The sequence below is a fragment of the Ptychodera flava genome, chromosome 12 (genome assembly GCF_041260155.1).
Source record: "Ptychodera flava strain L36383 chromosome 12, AS_Pfla_20210202, whole genome shotgun sequence".
NCBI lineage: Eukaryota > Metazoa > Hemichordata > Enteropneusta > Ptychoderidae > Ptychodera > Ptychodera flava.
The window spans coordinates 29,109,636-29,130,990 of NC_091939.1; the positions used below are offsets into that span (position 1 = coordinate 29,109,636).

At 35.7% G+C, this 21,355-nt stretch overlaps 1 protein-coding gene and 1 long non-coding RNA gene across 2 annotated transcripts in view; both read right to left on the reverse strand.

Moving 5' to 3' along the window:
- Positions 1–1,240: 1,240 nt before the first annotated feature.
- On the reverse strand, positions 1,241–4,725 carry LOC139146259 (uncharacterized). The gene is made up of 6 exons (XM_070717666.1): positions 4,568–4,725; positions 3,539–3,655; positions 2,778–3,041; positions 2,454–2,610; positions 1,728–1,941; positions 1,241–1,441 (listed from the first exon to the last, which is right to left on the reverse strand). The coding sequence occupies exons 3-6, from the start codon at positions 2,998–3,000 to the stop codon at positions 1,241–1,243; spliced, it is 795 nt and encodes a 264-aa protein (XP_070573767.1). The 5' UTR covers positions 3,001–3,041; positions 3,539–3,655; positions 4,568–4,725.
- Positions 4,726–4,930: 205 nt separating this feature from the next.
- Positions 4,931–21,355, reverse strand: part of LOC139145568 (uncharacterized) — a 37,723-nt gene continuing 21,298 nt past the window's right edge. Inside the window, exons 2-4 of the long non-coding RNA XR_011554957.1 lie at positions 9,416–9,549; positions 6,946–7,071; positions 4,931–5,023 (exon numbers count right to left, since the gene is read on the reverse strand). This is a non-coding gene — a long non-coding RNA (uncharacterized lncRNA). The remainder of the gene's footprint in view (positions 5,024–6,945; positions 7,072–9,415; positions 9,550–21,355) is intronic.

The window sequence follows — 21,355 nt, forward strand, 5'->3', positions numbered from 1 at the left end:
GAAACACGCCACAGTATAGTCTATGTTGTCAAGTTTTTGCTTTCTTTTTCTTTAATTCATCGAATATTAAAAAGAAAATATTCGGGAAGCAAAAATTTAGCTCTAGTGAGTGAGAAATGTATGAGACACTGCCTTTCAACTCATTAGCAGTACGGCTATTTCGCTCACGCCTCTTTATACCATATAGAAATTTCGGTAATGCTGTATGCCGTAGCAAGATACCAATAGCGGGAACAATGGCCATCTTTTTTTTTCATTCCACACGGGAAAATATTTTCCTTCAAATCCACCATAAATTAACAAATATCAATCATAGTAAGCACTTATTGACATACGTGATAATTGAGGACTGGGATGTCATGCATGTACAGAACGTTAAAGTTACTTGACTTTCGCCTATTGTGGTAAACTTCGGCAATACATTTATGTTGGATGATTATGTATTTTTGCAGATCATAGGGACAAAATTAAACCCCAGGAACGTAATTTGAATCTGTGAATAAATGAATGAATGAATGTTTCGTATCTAGTGACATGCACGAAAACATATTTTACGCAACGATAAGTAAGAATTTGAGAATAAATTCTCCGAAAGTAGTTTCTCAACTCGGATTACCCTTGTGGTACTATGTGACGATTTAATGTTTGAATTTATACATATCTTTACAAACTTATTACCTCTACGGCACAAACACGAATTAATAACGATTTCTGTTATCACATACCTTTGACTCAGAGCTAGTAATCCATGTGTAGCTGGTGTTCTCAGCTGCCGATTCAACTCTCATAGGATAGTGACCAGTGTTGTCAATGTGTGGTGTGTTCACGTTGTCAAACATAAGGTATCTCATCGCATTATCATTGTTTCCTGCCTTGTCAGTCACCGTCAGGAGAACGCAGTACACACCTGATAATTGAGTGTAACAAGCATTAACAAAACCTCTCCACCAATCAGGAACTTTCTCAGTTTAATAGTGTTTCTAGCTAATATTGAAATCGCGCATATTATTCGATTCTTAAACGATTCTTTAAACGTGGTAACAAGTGAAACAAGGTTGAACGTTTTAAGGAAATTTTAATTAGATAAAGATATTCGTCAAAAGGTCTTCTGAAATACAACACAAAGCCAAGTCTCTCCTACAACTTTATGTATTGCCATCAAAATAAATATTATGAATATATTTTCCGACTTTACAGTTAGAGTCCGTCGACATCAAACTTTGAAACGTTGAAATTCAGATTAAGTGCACTCACCAGGGTCGGAGACATTCACGGAACAATTCGACGCAGGCGCAAAGCCGTCCCATTTTTCTGCGACAGATCTATCCTCAGAGCAGGTTAATAGCCCATTGTTGGACTGAGTCGGTAGGACATGTATTTCGTAATGGTGTACTTGTGATATGTCATCCAACCAGCCAGACCAAGAAATGTCTATAGTTGACTAAAAAAGGATACTTTTATATCAAACTGGTGTTTTCCCCAAAACGCTAATAATGTTACGAAAGAAATCACGTGTCAACAATAACATTGATCAAAATATTCTGCAAAGCTCAGGTAAAAGACACAAAGTCATATGTATACAGTATTGAGCATAGTAACTTCATAACACTAAACGGTTTTGAAAGATTTGATTTTTATAGCATGCTTTAATAAAAGACACATTCGAAGTGAAATCATACTGAGTTTAGAAATACCATCATGTTGATGGTTTTCGAGAATATCTTTACCTCTTTTGTATATGGTGGGCCTCGTTCAAGGAGACTGGAAGGATCGCAAGAAGTGTTTAGGAAACAATGATACGGTTCCTCAAAATCGAAAGTGAACGAAGCACTGGTGTTGAATATCAGTCCCTCGTAGTATGTGCGATCAGTCTGGTTGACGTTCGGGTATCCTACCGTATCTAAATACCCACCATTTGTGATTGAAGTTGTGACCAACAGTCTGGAACAAGAATAGGTATTTGATTGATAAGTGTATGTTAATGCACAGGGCCAATCAAGTCACTTGACGTTTATCATCATCATATCATTATCCATTAAATTCCACTGCTTAATTTCCCCTTGTGTCTTCTTTTGTTTCTCACAATTATGCACCATTTAACTTAACCAGAAGGCTGAAAATGCTTCTCCTCGTACTGCACAGACGTAAACGTTGAATATTGGACGACCTCGGTGAATGAGTTTCGATACTTATACGTATACTGATAGTGATAAATCAGTAGGCAAATAAGACACTGTAGAAATTGAACACAAATCTTTTCAAAGTGAATAAAAAGAAAAGCATGCAATTGATAAGTTTACTAACTGTATCGACCATGCGTGTATCTTCGGAAATATTAATTTTTGAAACAATTGGCACACACATTGAAAGGAATTAACAGTTCACTGAGCTTTCTATGAAATATATATTAGTCATTTGAACATCTAAGAAATTCAATAAATAACAGTACTTACACATCTCCATTCTGAAATGGATATCCAGTGTCTTCAGAAAACAGACAATCGACAGGGATTGCAACCGATGGGTTGTCAGCAGAATTGTTTATTAGCGGACTGCATTCTCTCGTTACTGAGAAACTGGTATTGGAGTGTGTGGTGTTCTCGTGTACAGCTATGGTACCAATGAACAGAAAATGCGGTAACTTAAAATCAAGTTTGTCTCCATAATCAAGTTCGGTAGATATCTTGTATACTTATATGGAACACCTTTATTGAAATGTTGTACTACCGAAATATTGCGTAAAGATTCAAAAGTGATTGAGGAAAACGACTACTCACACGAAGAAACCAGGTGAAAAGTTGCAACCGAGTTGATAACCCCGACCTTAAAATCTTGTACATACACAGGCATCGTTGGATAACGCTCCGCGCCGCGAAAGAATGTAGTCCACTTAATTTCTATGCGATTCATGCCCTGGTCGTTCACATACTGTGTTTCCTTGTGTAATTTCATACATTCGGCTTCTACTTTGTCGATTACGTTTTCTCCATCCACTCGCATGACTTGTGCAAAGCATTGGAGAGGAATTGAGTAGTTGCTGACTAGGAAATAGATAATCATAATCAATTAGTCATCACATAATCTAAGTATAATTAATAATACCAATAACCATAATGATGGGAAGAGATATAATAAACAGATCGGTACAAACGCAAATATCAGTGTTCTCCCCTGGATTCTCTAGGAGAATGGTGGCCGATTTGCATAACAACAAAATAATGCAATTGTTATGGTGATGAGTTTCTATTGTTTGCCAAAAATTAAAGAGTGGCAGCCACTGCTCTAGAATTCCTCTGGGAAAAACACTGCATTTATTATCTATATCTTCTGACTGCAAGTCTTTGCGTCTCTATCAAGCTATCTGTCTTATGTGCATCGGGCAATGTAAAAGTCAATAGTCTGTAAGAGATGCGTCGAGGTATATTGTACAACGTTGTTCGTCAGATGTATGGGTGCAGTCATTGAAGAGTGGGGTTGGCTATCATTCAAGTCTGAAAGTACATGAATCATTGGTGATAACTTTGTCGATTTAACGTACTTGTCAAGCAGTCTTTTCCTGAAAATCCCGCAGTACAGTTACAAGTGCTTGGAGGACCATCTGGATGACACTCTCCGGGATAACAGTATAAATCCCTTGAAATCCATGAGCATCGAGCTGAGAATAAATTTCAGAAACTTATAATGTGACATTAAATAATATATATATATATATATATATATATATATATATATATATATATATATATATATATATATATATATATATATATATATATATATATATATATATAATATATATATATCGTTTTCACCTGGTTTTATCATAAGTTGGTGTACAGAGGGGTGTTTTACATATATATATATATATATATATATATATATATATATATATATATGTGTGTGTGTGTGTGTGTGTGTGTGTGTGTGTGTGTGTGTGTGTGTGTTCACTTGGTTTTATCATAAGTGGGCGTACAGAGGGGTGTTCCATCATGCAGCATACTATATAAAAGACCATAACTGACTATCGTCGAGTATCTTCACTGCTATGTCCACGGGATTTCAACTTTTTGTTATTTTTTACTCGCTTCGACACGATTGGAGGAAACATGCATTAACTTTTTAAACATTGTTATCGAACATTATCCTCGGAAAGATTTCACTAAATGTCACCTTACAGCAATGTTTTATTCGAGTTATCTCGTGAACCCATTGAAGTCACATCAAAGATAACTGCCTCTTTTACTCGGGTTATCTCATGACCCAATTGACACGGATCATGTTTACTGAAGTTAGGTTAAAGATAACTGTCTACTGCTATAAACGATAATCAAATATATCAAACGTTTTTCAGAATGTTGCTTATTCCGTGAATAAGAAAGTAATGTGATAGTAGTCTTTTCAGCTCGGTGCTATGTTACTATTACCTTTCTTGACAAAACTGTCACATATCAGAGAGTTAGCAAATGGCAGATGTATTGGGAATAGTATAAAAGGACATTCTTGACACCATGGCAATGCTCATATTTATATTCTCACATTAATTTAACATTATAAGGAAAACACCTACGTTGACACAGACCGTCTTCAACGATGTACGGATCAACCGACTGGTTTCGCGGTAGCAGAGCGTATGCCTTCAAATCGCCACCGTAGTCGTGTTCACATTTAAGACAACGCTGATCATCTTTTGATGTGCAGCGTCGTTGACCTGTGTCACAGTTTGGAAGCTCGCTGCATTCTTCAAGCCAGAAAAAAAAAATTCGACTGGATTATTGTACAAACCAACAATACAATGTTGTAACCTTAGGTATTACACAGTTATGAACAGTTATGTTCTTGATCAGAAACGTATCTACACGAGCAATTTGTACACATATTTTCTGCAATTATATTGCGATCTACATCAAAATCTGATAACTTACCACATTCAGGTCCTCCGCTGTCACAGAAAACTTCACATGTGCCTAAATAGTAAGTCTGAACGAGACGGTACCGCCATCTTGACGCAGATTTGTATCTTGTTCTGCCAACAGAAAAATACGAAAGATACTATGTGTAAGCATGATGTCTGCGAGTGAATGCTGTGACTTCATCATTCTAAAAATATGTGATTTCAGAAGAAATGATTATCCAAATTACCATTAATTATGCATGCTACTATCAAAAAGGCTAATCTGTTCTTGCAGTACCAGACAAAGCCTATTTACCAAATTTGATTCTGATCCGATGAGCCGTTCCGGAGATAGTGACAAGAGAGTGTCACAAAGACATTGATGTAGTATGTACAACAAATAGCTCACGCGTGAGAACACTTGAGTTGAAACGAAAAGACTTCTTACAGCCCTTTAAGGTGGCGTTGCACATAACACATTGAATTTTGCTCAAAATCACCCTTTTAGCAAACAACAACAATAATTATTCAATTGTCATTTATTTATCTATTTATTAACCCCAGATTACAGTATTAATTGGATTCACCTCTAAGCATAACAGTAGTAACTTGGGTGAGTAGGAAATTGAAACCTATGCAAGTTTATGCAAATAACCCAATTTCTCTCTTCTCCCGTGTTTAATCGTTGATTAAAGGTATACAGTCATCTGTAATCTAAATATGCCCATATATGGTCAAAGGAGCGTTCCTTGGTATTCAAAATACCCATATGAGGGCGCTGTTTAAAGGAGCGGCCACCCGCTTAAAATCTGTGATTGGTCAGATTTTCTCTTTTCATGGTAACTGTGGAAACATTGGAACAGGTGACAGTACACCCTTAAGTTCAACGCCACTTTTAGGTTTGCATTTGAAACTGAATTGCCTCCTGGATGCTCCTGGATGGCTATTAATGTGATGTTTTGGATAACGTCATGAGATGACAACTTTATCTAAGAAAGTGGTTGTCAGCGTAAAAACAGGATATTTTTGCCTTCAAATATTCCACTGACTTATCGTTCTGTCCGAATATTTAGCTTATTAAAATTCACTTATCGAAGAATCCGAACATTTTAGTTGTGGCTATGTGAATATTGTGCATAAGCAGGCAATGTATACAACGACCTTCCTGCCTGAGCTTTGCCATCCTTTATGACCTCCCTACCAAGATGTAATGGTCCATCCCTAACTGCTTGACCTGGTAAGGTCACCACTGTATTATTTTAAGAGGGTCATAAATATATTTAGTGGGCAAAAACAAGAACTGTGAGCGATAACTATGCTATATAAACATATGGTTAATAAAGCATCAAGTCATCTGCATGCATGGCTAGATGCAATTTGTTTAGGATTATAGTGGTAAACAAATACGATAGTTGTTATAATGCTACTTTCATTACTGACTACTAAACCAAACTATCACGCATTTAACTTCAGCGTATGCTTTATGCTTCCCTTTATCGTGTGAGGGGCATCATTTGATAATCGGCTATGTACATACTAGCAATGTTCAAAAGCCAAAAGCAATATCTCTCTTCAACTTTGAATGCACAAGTAATATTAGTAAATCGAAATGATACTTTTCAAATGTCTTTTTATCGATCTAAAATGCTCGTGATGGAGAACTTTAATAAGTACCCTAATGTAGGCATGGAGAAATCAGATATGGAGCTAACTTTACATAAACTTTATGTGGCATTAACACAAAAACTACAACAAATTATGAACAGACTTGCGCAAAAGTGACAAACTGCCCATGACAAGCATGTTTTCATAATTTTGCACTTCTTTGAAATAGCGATAGCTCATTCAACGGCGCAGTAAATTATTACGGCATCATTATTGTCCAAACTTTGGATGTTCAACGATTGCACCCAGTGGGCTTCTAAAGGCTACAGGGCTGCAATCGACGTCAGCACATTTACGTTAATCAACGGATGAAAACAATATAAGGTATTGTATTGGTGAAACCGTAATCGATGCTACTAATAGTGACAGTCTACCATGATTCTGCTTACCTGTAAGCCGTGCAGGCTCTCCATGACCAAAATCCACAGTCTCTATAATATTTCTGCCTAGTCGTTGCTGAGTAGTAATCGCGATAAGAGACGTACGTATTACGTCTAAGAGGGCATAAATCTGGTCTGTATGAGACAGTAAATGAAATGTTTTAACAGAAATGTGATCACCTTCCTATTTTCACATTGTGTTAAAAGTAGGCAATCGTAGCTTCACAAAGAATATGACAGTTTGACAGTTATTAGCACACTGGCCGGGACACAGCACATGTTTGTTTCACAAAGCACTGTCAGATCGATTTATTTATTAACTGTATGATGATCTTATAACAATTATTCATTGTATTTGTATTTCATCGAATTATGAGATACGAAAGAGGATGGATTTACATTTCGCTTTGTCTACTTGCTCTCACTACACCAAAAACCTAAAAACACGAAAAAACTGTCAAAATATATCAACCATATTTGTGAAGAATTAGTATGATAATGTAAAATTTACATCCCAACTAATATTACCTAATATGAATTGAAAAAAGTCCCCGTATTTCAGTATATATTGCGATGGTCTTTGAAGTAAAACTTTTGCCACAAGTTTGTAACTTCGTTGAAAAGTTATGATAAACATCAAGAACAATATTCACCATAGATTAATACCCCAAACCATTCAGTATACAAGTATGTAATTAGCTGAAATGAAAATATTATTCTTTGGATACTGACACTGTACCACCAATTTCCATAGCAAGTGTTATTGCCTTTGGATAACTCTTTCAATCTTAATAATCTAAACTGTGAAAGTCTGTTATATATGCATGTTACAAATACGCTAACATGCATAACGTATTTCACTACTATTCTATCACTTTATCATCAATAGACATAGCATGTTACAAAATGTTGGTCTAGTCCTTCCTGTTATTACTGATTTCGAAGAGTTCATTAAATATATAAATTATCAATTAACTAACATAGAAACTTTCATCAGATCACTATGGAACATTCATTAGTATGCAAATATCGATTAACTGACGTCAATATGCAAACTGTCTTTCACGTATATATAATAATATCATTGCCACATCAATACCCTTAGAAATCTTTATAAACTTAGGTAACAGCCTTCAAGTTCTGTGTCCCTAATAGGGAAATCATTATATATTCAAAGTGACTGGCTAACATAAAATTCTGAACGAGTGACATTAATATTTTACCGTAGTATCTTCAATGTATATTGCAAGTCACAGTTTTGTCAGCTTTAATCAAGTCTATTCAGACATACATTTCTAGCAAGGAAAGTTCTGAAAATATGCAAATTAGTATTTAGCTGAAATGAAAATTCTAATTGACTAATTAATAATTCTTTATCACAGTACCTTAAGTGTACTTAGCAATTTTCGTCAAATTTGATCGAATACATCTACATGCACATCTACATGTTAACTATGCAAATTAGTATTCGGTTGATCTAAAATTATAACTTTCAATAATGCTACCTTCAATAATATTTCATCATGGTATTTCCAATGTAAGTAGAAAGTTTCATCAATTGTGATCTGGTCAATGGTAAAAAATGTTAATTAGTATTTATCTCAAAATGCTAAACAAATTTCATTAATGTCATATCACAGTGTGCATCAAGTATGCAAAGCTGAAATCAACCTGTATGCCATCACTTAATATCTTTCAAGACAGATGTTTTCTAGTGTAATCAACATTTTTAACGAATCTCGTCAAATAGTGTGCAGCGGTTCTCAACGTATTTCAAATTTGTTTTTTTTTGGTTTTTTTTTTTCAAAAAGATATTGATCATGGAAATAAGTAAATATATGCAGGCCAGAATCTGTGTGCCACATTGCAATCCCATCAGCCTGTGTTGAGATATTGCGCCAACAGACAGACAGACAGACAGACAGACAGACAGACAGACAGACAGACAGACAGACAGACAGACATTCAAACAGAAATACACACAAATAAACAGATACAGATCGGTGCAACAAAAGCTCATCTGTGTGAAAACGGCTGCCTGTTTCTTTGATACAGCAACATTAATTAAATGAATTGCCTTTGTGAAAATAGAAAATAGTAGATGTAGACATGTAGACTTTTGCTAATATATCTTTGTGGCAACATACTTGTTTACTCCGCCTGTACATCTCGAGATTTAGAATTTAAGTTGTGGAGAAAAAAGAGTAACACTCATGAAATTAAAATTTATGAAGAACTCTAATAAATTTCCATTTTAACTTTACGTTTATTTATTCGTACGTGACATGACTGTTTGACATTATTTCATTTAAAATTTTCCTTGAGACTTTATTTTCTGATACTTGTAAAGATGAACGTATTCTCCAGGTAGTACAGACTTCCAAAACTACGTTTAACATCAATCAAAGGCGATTGTCACATGAAAGTGAATTAAATGGCATTGGCATTGCTCTTCAAGTCAAGTTACGTAATTACTTACTCTTGAGCATTTGCTGTAGGTAAAGTGAAGAAACAGGTAAAGCACAACAAAGTACCAAGAGCTGCAAGCGACGGCACCGTGGCCTTCATGATACGTGTATTCATCGACATGTGGTGGTTCCGTCGTTCCACAATCTGCAAATATGAAACTGTATATCAGGCCTTCCATAGGAATAGTCTCCTGTAACTTACTACCTACTTGAAAATATTTTACTGTTTGTGCTTTGCAAGTGTGAAATGAAAAATTTTGTGTCCTTTCTAATCTGCCAACCGATTGCGTGTACGATAAATGATGTCTCAGATATATTATTGTCGTCTCGTTTGATGATGATGATGATAATTATAATAATAGTCATCATCATCATAATCATCATCATCATCATTATATCAACTCGATAGCATAGATAGGTATACGCCTCTTTTAACAAGGGTCGACCAAAAAGAAAACGTACAAGCAAAATAGACATACAGGGATATTAACAACATGTTGACAACCAGCGTTCAGTTTAGAAACAGGCAACTTTCACATCTAGTTATTGACACAGAAGGCGCGCTTTAAATTTAATCCCAGCATGTATTCTTGGCGAGTATCCTTGTTAAAGGGGAAGTTCACCAAGGATGATTTTTACATATGTGCTAGCTTTGAGGTCACTTACTCCAGAAAAGCTATTTTCGCCATTTATAACTCGCGCGATATTTTACAAAAAACGATAGAAATAGTACAGGAAGTTGCCCATATAATTTGAATCTTCGGAAAAGCGCCAAGCTTGGAGCTTGCATAATGTAATATGGAAGGGACCATTTTCCCATGGGTATGGCATTGTCCACTCACCCATGCTTAAACCAGGCTGTGCGTATTTACATAGCTTTTGTTTATACTGAGTATAAACGATGAATCACTTACAATAAACTGTCCTCTGTCAGATTTTGTGTTGCTGTTTACTACTGTGCTACTTTGAGTGGACAATGTGGAGGCCATACCTGTCCGAAAATGGTCCCTTCCATATCACATGATGCAAGCTCCCGGCTTGGAGATTTTTTCCCATGATTCAAATTACATGGGCAACTTCCTGTACTATTTTTATCAGTTTTTGTGAAAATTCGAGCGAGTTATTAATGGTGAAAATAGTTTTTCCTGGGTAAATGACCACAGAGCAACCACATATGTAAAAATCATCCTTGGTGAACTTCTCCTTTAATATGGCATAAGACCTCCAATTCACTTCCGGGTTAACGAAGATGGTTCGGGTGAATTGTGCGGAACTTTCAGTTTTGATGCCAGCATCGATGCTTATTTTGGTTTGAACTTTAATTTGAAGTTTTTTTGTAAAAATATTCTTCTGATTCCATCAAAATGCAGAGTGTTGTGAATGATGGCTGCCGTTGGGAATCATAACAATGAGCCTGAATTTTGTCAGAAACGATACTGAGGGCGCTATTGTCATCGCTTTCTCAAAATTTTCGTGCACTTTCCAACACGAAAAGATTCACCATTAGTCAAACTGACATTGATCTGAAACCTGTCAAGAGGATTCGTGCCGCTGAATGTTTTAAAATGGGAAAATTGAGCTCAACGCTACTGTGGTAGCCCGTTGGAAATGAACTAGTGGTCGTGTGCCATATGAACGACCTTGTTGTTTTTTCTATTTTTATGGCTTAAAGTAATGGATCTCATATTTCATATTGATCAGGAAGTTAAAAATGATAGTGAATGGCTAATGGCAGCGATATATTTTATTAATGGATAGTATAAAAGTCATACTTTGCACATTTTATATTTCTTTACATGAGCACGCAAAAAAAATGGCGGTGCCCATGAATTTAGTCGGGTACACTTCCGATTATATACATGAACCTGCGCACGCGTAGACAGTTAGTAGATGGCGCGACAAGTACTATCAACATGCGATGTCCATGATGAATCACTCTTAATAGTAACACTAAGTTTTCACATTCTACATTTTAGTGTCATTGTCACCGATGTGAAGATTCAGCACTAAACTGTTCAAGTGCGACTTTTTTGCCCTAAAGTGACCAACATGCCTTTGGTTTTCTCCGTATTAGGGGATATTTTAATGTTGAAACACCGCCTTTGAACATGTTCCTGGTCACTGTTCTGTTAACATTCCAATGCGACTGTGGTCCTAGCCGAGTGTGTGTTGTAGTGTCATAAGCAAACATCTCGTCACATTCAGATGTATCTAGGCATACAACAGAAACAGCAGAGGACCCAGAATTGACCCCTATGGTACGTAAACTGATAAGCTTAATGAGACACATCGGATTTAAATCCGTCGAAAACAACGGCCATAACGCCATAAATGTTTAGTTTTTTAATGACAGTTGTATGGATTACATGATCAAACGCTTTTCTTACAAAGTCCGAACATATAACAACTATTAATTGTTTTTTATCAATAATACAACCCAGGAAATTAAACGTGAAGTGCAAGCAGACTGACATGAGTAACACGCTCTAAATCCGGATTATTTCCTATGATGTAGATTATTATATTGCAAAAAAAACAATTAAATGTTGGTGGGCATATGGCTCTGACACCTTGAATAGAACTGGTAAAACATTCATAGGTCGACAATCACCGGGACACTTAGACTATACCTTTCTGTAATATGGTAATCTTTGCACGTTTCCATAAGCTTGGAAACGTATCTTGACGAAAAAAATCATTTTAAATACCTGTTAGAGATTGTGCTGTTGTAAACTATTAAGTGTAGCATTAAGATATTTAGCCATGATTGGTCGAAAATTCTTCTAGTGCCTCTGCCAAAGCTAGGAATCATTATCATTTCAAACTTTCACAATCCACGAATAAAATATGAATGAAATAAAACAACAAAAATATGACACTACTCAGTGCAGCTATTGCTACAAACTATCAACAAAATAACAGTAAATTTTAACTCACATCATGACAACTAACTTTTATCATTATTATCATTAAATTATCCGCTTGATCTAAATTAGTGAAACGTGAACTCAAATGTAATTTACAAAACACCTTTTAGCACCTGCTCACTTCCAAATTTCTTATAATATGTGCATAATTGGGGAGATGGTCAAAACCAATCTCACTGAATTGACAAGTCCATATGTCCACGCCTCTGGACACCTATTTTCACCACTTGTTTGATTGTTTTGCTTCATTTCTACGAACGTTACATTTATAAGCCATGGACAGACTGAGTGCCTGATTGAAAGACGTGAAGCTATACATCTTATAGCGTATAGTAGCAATTAGACTGATGCATTTTTTTCTTTCACACAACAAACAACGAACCTATGTCTTGGAAAATGTGATTGCAAGTTCTCAACTTACCGTGTATCCTCCTATGTACCAGATACTTATTCGTGAAACTGAGACAAGCGGTTTTGGAGTCTCATAATATACGATTTCGGTGGGCTTACGATTGGTCGGTCATTACGTCAGTCAGTCACACAACCTGTCGATCATGGTTGTGACCATTTTATCTGTCAGAGTGTTTGATTTCCCAGGTCTTTTGAAGAGACGAGTGAATTACATTTTCTGTTGATATAATTCTCGGTTGATGGTTATTCACCTCTGAACCACTTTTAATAATCCTCCTTTATACCCGTCTCAAACCCTCAGTCTACACATTAAATTTGCTGCCCACAGATTCACCCAAAACGAATGGTCTATTCCAGCGAGGCCCCGCCCTTTGGTTAAACTGTCAGCACACAACTATTATTGGAAGTCTATATAAACAAGGTAAATTGTGGCCCCTCAGGACGCGGATGGCCTTCGTCAAGACTTGCAGAATCATGGCGAAGACCAAAAAACTATTGCTTTTCCTTTTGATGGCCATATCCGCTACGCCATATGCAGATTCCAGTTTGATACGTTTTCAGCCAGGCGTCGTGTATAAGTATGAATACCAAGCTAGAACAGTCGTCGACAAAGCTGGAGTAATCGTTACGAAGGCTGAGGTAATGTAATATTTACTTTTCAGCACTAGCACAAGTCTTTATTTTTTGTAATTAAAATGGCCTCAAAAAGCCGTAAGATTAGAGCAAAATTTGACCTAAAATAATGTATTACTGATCGTCATTGTTACTAGGAGGCCACTCATATGTATGGTACAAACTCTGTAGAAACCAACTCGGCCTAGTCTATCAACTTGGCCGTAACTATCTCGACCTAAAACCATCTTAGCCGAAACCAACCCTGTCTACCTTCTTGACACGGCCCAACAAAGACATAACCCGACCGAAACTTAAAAGACCTAGGCTTCTATTAAGCTTGGTTCTGTTTTTATTTTAAGCTAGACTTGGAACATCATTTGGAGGGAAAAAGCAGGTAGTGCATTCTCAAAAAGTTGAAATACAACTAATTACTAAGTTTATATTAAATTCATGCCACCAGTGTCCAACTCTATTCATAGGAATAATATTCATATTGATAAGATATCGCTGTGTAGAGTAGCTCGCAACATTCTCAAAATTTGTGTGGACGGATGCATTATTGTTGTGCTGGGTCTTGGCAGGCCCATAATTTTGCTATAATTGAAAAAGTGCTTTAAGAAAATACCGCTGTATCCGGTGGTTTCAATCGGGTTCGAACTCACAACGTACGGCACCCAGTCATCTAGTGGAGAAGCCACAGACAAAAACGCTTGGCTAAATCCCAAAACTCAAAAAAGATTGGGTAGAAAAGGGAAGAAAATACGGTCGTTTATTTCAATAAATTGCTTTCTTTTTTCCAAAATTTCAAATGTATCAAACATTTCATTTCATATCAATCAATCATTGTTACCAATTAAAGAACCAAATTATTCTTAAATGGAAAGTATGCACCGAAAAATGTGTTTAGAGCGCTTGGCTATCTGCACAACAGATATTGCTATTGGTCATAGGGAGAACGGGTCAGTGTTAGATGGTTTCAGTAGCGTCGAAAATGAGCACACGCTGAGGTTGGCGTATAGCTAAGATGATTTTCAGGTGGGCAGATGTTTTGCCAAGATAGCATTTTGCCGGGTCGGATTTTTAATCTGATTAATTTTTGGCCGAGTGGTTTTAGACAGAGTCGACAAATAAAAAATGATAAGAAAGCCTTGTACTCTTAAAATGACATATGCTGGTAAACACAGCGTTTTTATAGCGTTCTTGAGAATAATTTCGTCCGTAATAAAACTTGCGAATGTTTCAGAAAGCTTTACATATTAACACATTTGCAATTTACTCGAATGGAAACAGGTGAGATATTTGAAAACGATATATAAATTAAGGGCGCGCTGCACCCAACGCAGCATAATTTGCTTTAAAATCACCTTTGTGCAAATAATCATTTAATTTTAATTAACTTATTAACCCAAGATTAAAATATTGGTTGCGTTCACCTTTTAGCTTGTCAATCAGTCAATAGTTGCTTGATAAAGTAGTGTCAATTTATGCAAATGTATGCAGAGTACCCGATTTCCTGGCTTCTTTTATCTCCAAATTTCAAGATTTCCTAAGAATTTAACTCCAATCTGGCTGGGTCAAATTTCTGAAATTTTCACATTATGTTCTTTAAATGCTCTTTCACAAAACTGCCATATTGTTTGGCAATACATTTCTTCCATTTTTAAACAGAGGCATTTCAATTTTGCCAATCATGATTTTAATAACTTTTTTTGAGTGTCAGTCTATCAATCCATGCCATTTTAGAATAAGGATTGAAAACGAAAAATAAAATATTCGTTTTTTTGTAAATATACTCTCCTTTTAAGTGAAGTATTACATCACAGAAAATAGAATCATGTTTTTGACTTAGATTAATTTGTATCATTAATGCCAAAATTGAGGTTTTTACCCCTAATATACACCATTTTATCCTTCAAGTAAACTATTCGTATCATATTAAACTTGAGAGTCTCGGCTTTTTGAAAATAAATAGTATGAGGGGATTTCCTTGTCATCTTTGGTGAGGAATATTGCTTTGAAAAAAAAACTCTGTTGATAACATGCAGCTCCACCTTAAAGATATTTGATAATTGATGTAAATGAACTAGATTAGCGTAGGTGGTTACATGTACATGTGTACAAAAGTTGATTTTGGAATTTAGAGTCCATGACAAAACTGAATAATTTGTTTCCAATGTAAAAATTGCAATATTTGTGCATATAGACGTTTGATAATCCGCATAATTGTACTTGATTAGTATAGCATGGTTTCATGAGCATAGAAAAAATTGATTTTGGAATTTCACTGAAATTGTTGATCCACTATACATAAGTATTTTTTCCAATGTACAATTTGCAATATTTGTGCATATATAGACAGAATATTAATTGTACTTTATTAGAATAGGGAGGTTTTAAGTGCATATGTGAACAAGTAATTTTAGTTTTGAATTTCACCAAAAATGTTGATTCACAGTACATCGGAGCCTATGAGAAAACTATAAAAAATTTTACATACTAATTAAATAAATCTTTGCGTTTATAAGTTTTTTGCAATTGATACAAATAAACATGATTCAAACAGGGTGTTTGAAAGTTCAGGTGTAGACAGAAATCTGATATTGGAATTTTACCCAAAATATTATTTCGCTTCTCATGGTAGTCTACATGTAAACTATAAAATATTTTCCCTGGCAAAGATCGTTAGCTGTAAAATGTGTAAAGACCCTAATCATATTGATAACAAATAAAGTCTAGTCGTTACTTGAATTCGATCTTAAACAATAAAAATGCCGGCTTACGGCTGCGCTGTACTTTTCATCATGATTCAGGGAGTAAAACAAAAACCTGCAGTGAACAAAACCACCCGAAAATTAACCAAACGCTAAAGCTTATCCAGCACATAGTTCAAATCAATCAGAGACAGTTTTGTTCGGGTCCCAAGTCCCAAAATCCTTTCAAGTTCCCCGTCAATGCTTCCGCTCGTCACTCAGGGGATTCGTGAATGCGTTTAATGAGGAATTTCCACTTATATAACAAGTTTCCATTTTATACGTCAACGACAATGAACATACTTCAATTTTTTGATTTGTCGAATTACTTTTTCCATTTTTGTTCATAAAACCATTTTTGACATATTCATCTTAATACTTACGGTCTATACTATTAGTCATATGGGCGGTTCTCGCGATATCATGAAACATGTACGGAGGAGGTTGAGTAGCCCATGAAGATGGCATGTTCGCCAGTCGCGCAAATATATTCTGAGTTAGAGAGAGTGGAGAATGTTTTAACAGAAAGAATGTACTGTATAGTGCAGCACGACTCTGTTCTCGTAGAATAACTAGTATAGTTCTAATCATTAGGTTTGTAGTCTCCGCAGCGCGTAACAGTTCTAGCCAGTTATGATTGTAAGACATCCGATTCATGGCGTCGCGTCTTATAACTGTACTTTTCCCTTAATTTTGCACACTTTCTCGTAATGTCATAGTTGGCATTTTAGTAAGATGTTTAAAATGTTTCAAAACGATAAAGCGAACTTGGTGTTGAATCCAGGACAACGATAATTGAGTGAATTATCAACTGTTGAGTAAAGTCATATGATCATGCCAGCTGATACTCAGGTTGACTGTACTTCTTTTTATGTCTGATGAAGTATGTAGCTTTGATTATAGTTCAAGGCCTTGTAAATAATCATGTTGCAGGTGTTGTACTGACAGTCAGTCATAACTTCAATTTTGGCTCACCTGATGGCATGAGCGAAAATTAAGGTTCATAGTACGGCAACAAACAAAACTTAGTCTAATAAAACGCTTGCCCCTATTTACTGAACAATAGTGGATTTTGATGTGTACAATGGGATCATATCGATGCAGATAAAGTGATTATTGATTCTATCAATCACAAAAGCATTCCAGGACATTGCCGTTTCATGTGACAACACCATTATGATGATGTATTGCAGTTAACGCTTAACGCAGTGTGTTCATATATAACCAGTGCTGTCGTCATCATAATAATTTGTAAAGACTTTGATTTTCCAGTCTGTACAAAGGTTGAATACAAAAACTAACAGATAGTTGAAATCTTCCAACGCAGAAGTTTGTGTATGCTTATCAGTTCAGATACATGCTTTGGCTATTTCCCTAATTTATAAAGAGGAAGACTAAGTCAGGTTTTGTATACAGATAGCATGCAATTGTTTCTATTGTTGCATTTTTTCTATTAGGCCATTAACTCGTTCATTCACACCTACTTTCGGCGACAACATTCGAATTAGTAAAACCATATGAAAAAAAAAATTATGTGTTTCACTTATGTTGAGAAGAAATTAAAATGAATGCCTTCAGAATGTTCTAATTAATGACAGACAGTGTAAATGCTTATTGCAATAATGTATGCTGCTTATTTTGTAATAATTGTAATGTCTGAAAATTACCAGTTGTAATAAAGTATTAAGATTTGGTGAGGTTTATTGACTGAACACGCTACAAGCGTCGAGAAATAATGTCCGCAACATTTCCATCCACAGTCTTATTTAGTATTTGAAATTGATGCACCTTAATTTACTAAATTATGAGATCACAGAAAAAGTGATTGAAAAGTTCAGTGTTGATTGAGAAAGCTAGTAGCAATTTTTTTATATGAAGGACTTATATTGATCAGTGGACATAAAGTTTCAGCATTTTTGAGTACTTAAAAGGTTTACCTATATTTGGTAAGCATTTCAGCGTATGTAGGAATTTCAATTTGGAACGTTTGCCTCATCTCAGTACCTTTAATTTGATCGCAATGTTCGGTTTGAGTTATGGCCGAAAATAGAATTAGCGATCAGACCGACAGACAATCTCCTTTTCACGCTTTTAAATGGTGTTTTTTATTTGTTGTGCGCCATAGCGATATTGCATCTAATCTATCCTTTGTCAAACTGTTTCCAATATTTATGACATTTTTGATTAGGGAGAGAGCTGCTCTTGTATGAAAAACAAACACGTCCGATTCGAGCATACTTTTGTATTTGCGATACCCGAATGAGCCAACATTTGAATTCATCAGTTGACTCGAGCCCAATTTAGTATCCCCATAAGAAACTCGATACGAAGCCGCCAAAAGAAAAAAAAAGTCACGGTTATTAAGGTACATAACTTCGCCTCATAGTATTCATCTGACCTCATCATACGACAAAATAGTATCAGTATGTAGTGCATTCCAGTTTGCGCTTGCGTACTACCAAGATATCCCATAAATCCAAATTTGCAGCTCTATTACTTGTTGCTAGTTTGATAAGTTCCGTCCGATTTTAAAACCTTTAAGACTTTATGCTTGCAATGGCAAGTAGATTTCAAAAACCTTTTGCTTTTTTGACGTCTTGAAGAGATGAAACATCACAAGGTTACAGAAAAACCCTGGTAGATCGATCTCACTATTCAGTGGTGAGAAATGTCATCCTAGAAAGGCTATTGCAATATGGTACTTTTTATGTTCAGAAAAACTGTTGGGATTCTGCAGGACAAGTGGTGAAGATCACACACTTCATGCATGCATTTATGAGACTACATGCACCACAAAGATCATTATGCTGACGGCAGCAATTGAATTCAAATATCAAAACTGTTAAATGTGGGATAGACATCCGAACAATGCTCACCAAGCTTTATGACACTCGTGGTTTCACACTTCCCTATAATCAAACTGACAAGCTAACTGATATATTATTTCAAACGAGAACTTACTTCGCATAGGTCACATTCCTACAGGTGGGAACCTAATTTGAACAATGATAGCTTGATGATATGACGTATTATATTACAGTAGGCCGCGTCTGAAATTTGGCGGCTTAAGCTTTTACTGAAACTTTCCATTGGGAAACTTAAAAGGTTTATTTTTCCAACAAAAACATACAAGTAGAGGTAATCGTACAAAATCTAAAATGAAAGAAGTCCCCATATTTACATTACATTTAGAAACACTTGAGAGTGGCCATATTCAGTGTGATACATCCGTGGGGAAAATTCATCTTTTGGTAACGCGGTGAAATTTTTCCTTCTACAATATGATTGAAAATAAACCCTTATTAGTGATAAAACAGACAAAATTGCAATCATTTTAAAGAACAAATTGCTGACCCGAAGGTACATCCTACTCTTAATGTAAAAAATGCTTTGATATATCTATCGATAGCAGAGTTGGAAAGAAAGAAGAACGTTAGGGTGTTTGGTTCGGCAGCTTCAGCAAGAAACAGTCTAACGTTGTCGAAATAAAAACTAACATATGATTAAAATCTTCCGAAGCAGAAATGTGTGCATCCTTATTTTTCTTCCACAAACCGAATGGCAATAACAATTAACATGCATGCTTGGCTTATTTCTCTAATTTGTAAAGAGGAAGACTTCGATATCAGACACGCAATTTTTAGAATGATGTCATAGCTTCTATTACACAATTTCCATTTGTACCTTCCCATTTTTACTTTAAAACGTTTGAATTTATCAGAGAAAATGATCATGCATGTATCTTCACACGCATTTCGCTTGCCCTCGTTTCTGTTACATTTTAGGCAAGAAGCAGTTGAGGCATCCATTGTAGATCAGCTGAAATTCTGGCGAAAACAGTGAAGTGTGGTGCATATTGTATAAAAGACGTCATTTCTGTACCTGCCTCAAGGTGGTTTTCACAATTTTTCATTATTACCGAAAACCTGAGACACTTTAAAGTATTCAAATATATATAACGTTAGAAAAAAGTAAATTAAAAGTAATGCTAATTGATGAACAAAATGTCGAGTTTTCATTTTAAGGACTTATATTGCCCGATGGACTTGGATTTCCGCCGCTCTCGAGTACTTAAAATAGTAATTCGGAGTTGGAGATGAACCGGTATTAAAAAAATGTAAGGTTTTCAAGCCAGAATACTTGTGCCTATGCGTCTTCTTATTTGCATGCAAACGCAGCATTCGGCTTACGACAAAGGCAAAAATAAAGCTCCTCACCACCTCTGTCAGACAATCTTCCGTGTGATATTTTTGAGGATTTGATTATTTGTTTAACGCAATCAAAAAATGCCTTCAATCTCTACTTCGTCAAGTTATTGTTAATACTTATGTCAATTTTAAAGCAGCGGAGGTCTGTTCTAAAAAACAAATATATCTTATTTGAGCACTAGCATATCTTTTAATCTCTACTTTGTCAAGTTAGTTTTTATAGTTATGACAATTTTAAACAAACGGAGGTTTGTTTTAAAAAATCAAACATATCTTATTTTACCACCAGCATATCTTTTTCGTCTAGGTAGCTTTATATGTCCTTTGTTCGAAAGCAAACATAACTAATCGATACTGAAATTTAGTACGGCCAGTAGATTATGACAGCAATTAAAATGGCCATATTTCATAATATTTTGTTGATTTTTATGATCCTGGAATCTGGGTTTGTCGGACGCTAACGATAAGATTGGCACCTGTTATCTACATTCATGTCAGGATATGTATGTTCTCATTTGAAATTTCATCAGTTCTTTTGTTCGCTTCATTTACACGTATTTGTGCAAACTATGGGAAGTAGATTCTCACAAACGCTTTGTGTGAGTCCTAATCAGCTATACGCAGATTGGTAGTTCCGCGCATTGTCAGATTGTCCCCGACTAGACCGAAACTTTTTGAAGCCAAATTAAGCGATACATTCATTGCCTAGATTTTATGGCATCCTGTATCCACAGATCTGCAATTCATTGAATTCCAGCTATGAGGAGGGATCCGGGTCAAGATTGCGACACATAAACTCGGTTATTTAATAATTTTATTTCAGAGATGGCGATGTAGCCCAGTGGTTGTGTTCCCTTAAATGCATTGTCGAATATACAATGATTTGAATTGGTCATATACGCTATATTAACATGACGACGTGACGTATGAGACACCTTTCTTTTCGTTTAAAAATGCTCTATCAGATGATTAGATATATCGCAACAACAAACGGACGATAAAATCTCTGGTTCAGACATACAGTCGTCATCGTATGTATA

Excerpts from the sequence above, each read along its gene's own strand:
- LOC139146259 (XM_070717666.1), bottom strand. The coding sequence starts at position 3,000 with ATGCGAGTGGATGGAGAAAACGTAATCGACAAAGTAGAAGCCGAATGT. Across the intron at positions 2,611-2,777 it reads TTTTCACCTGGTTTCTTCGT|CTGTACACGAGAACACCACA; the intron begins GTGAGTAGTCGT and ends TTGGTACCATAG. Across the intron at positions 1,442-1,727 it reads GCCCACCATATACAAAAGAG|TCAACTATAGACATTTCTTG; the intron begins GTAAAGATATTC and ends ATCCTTTTTTAG.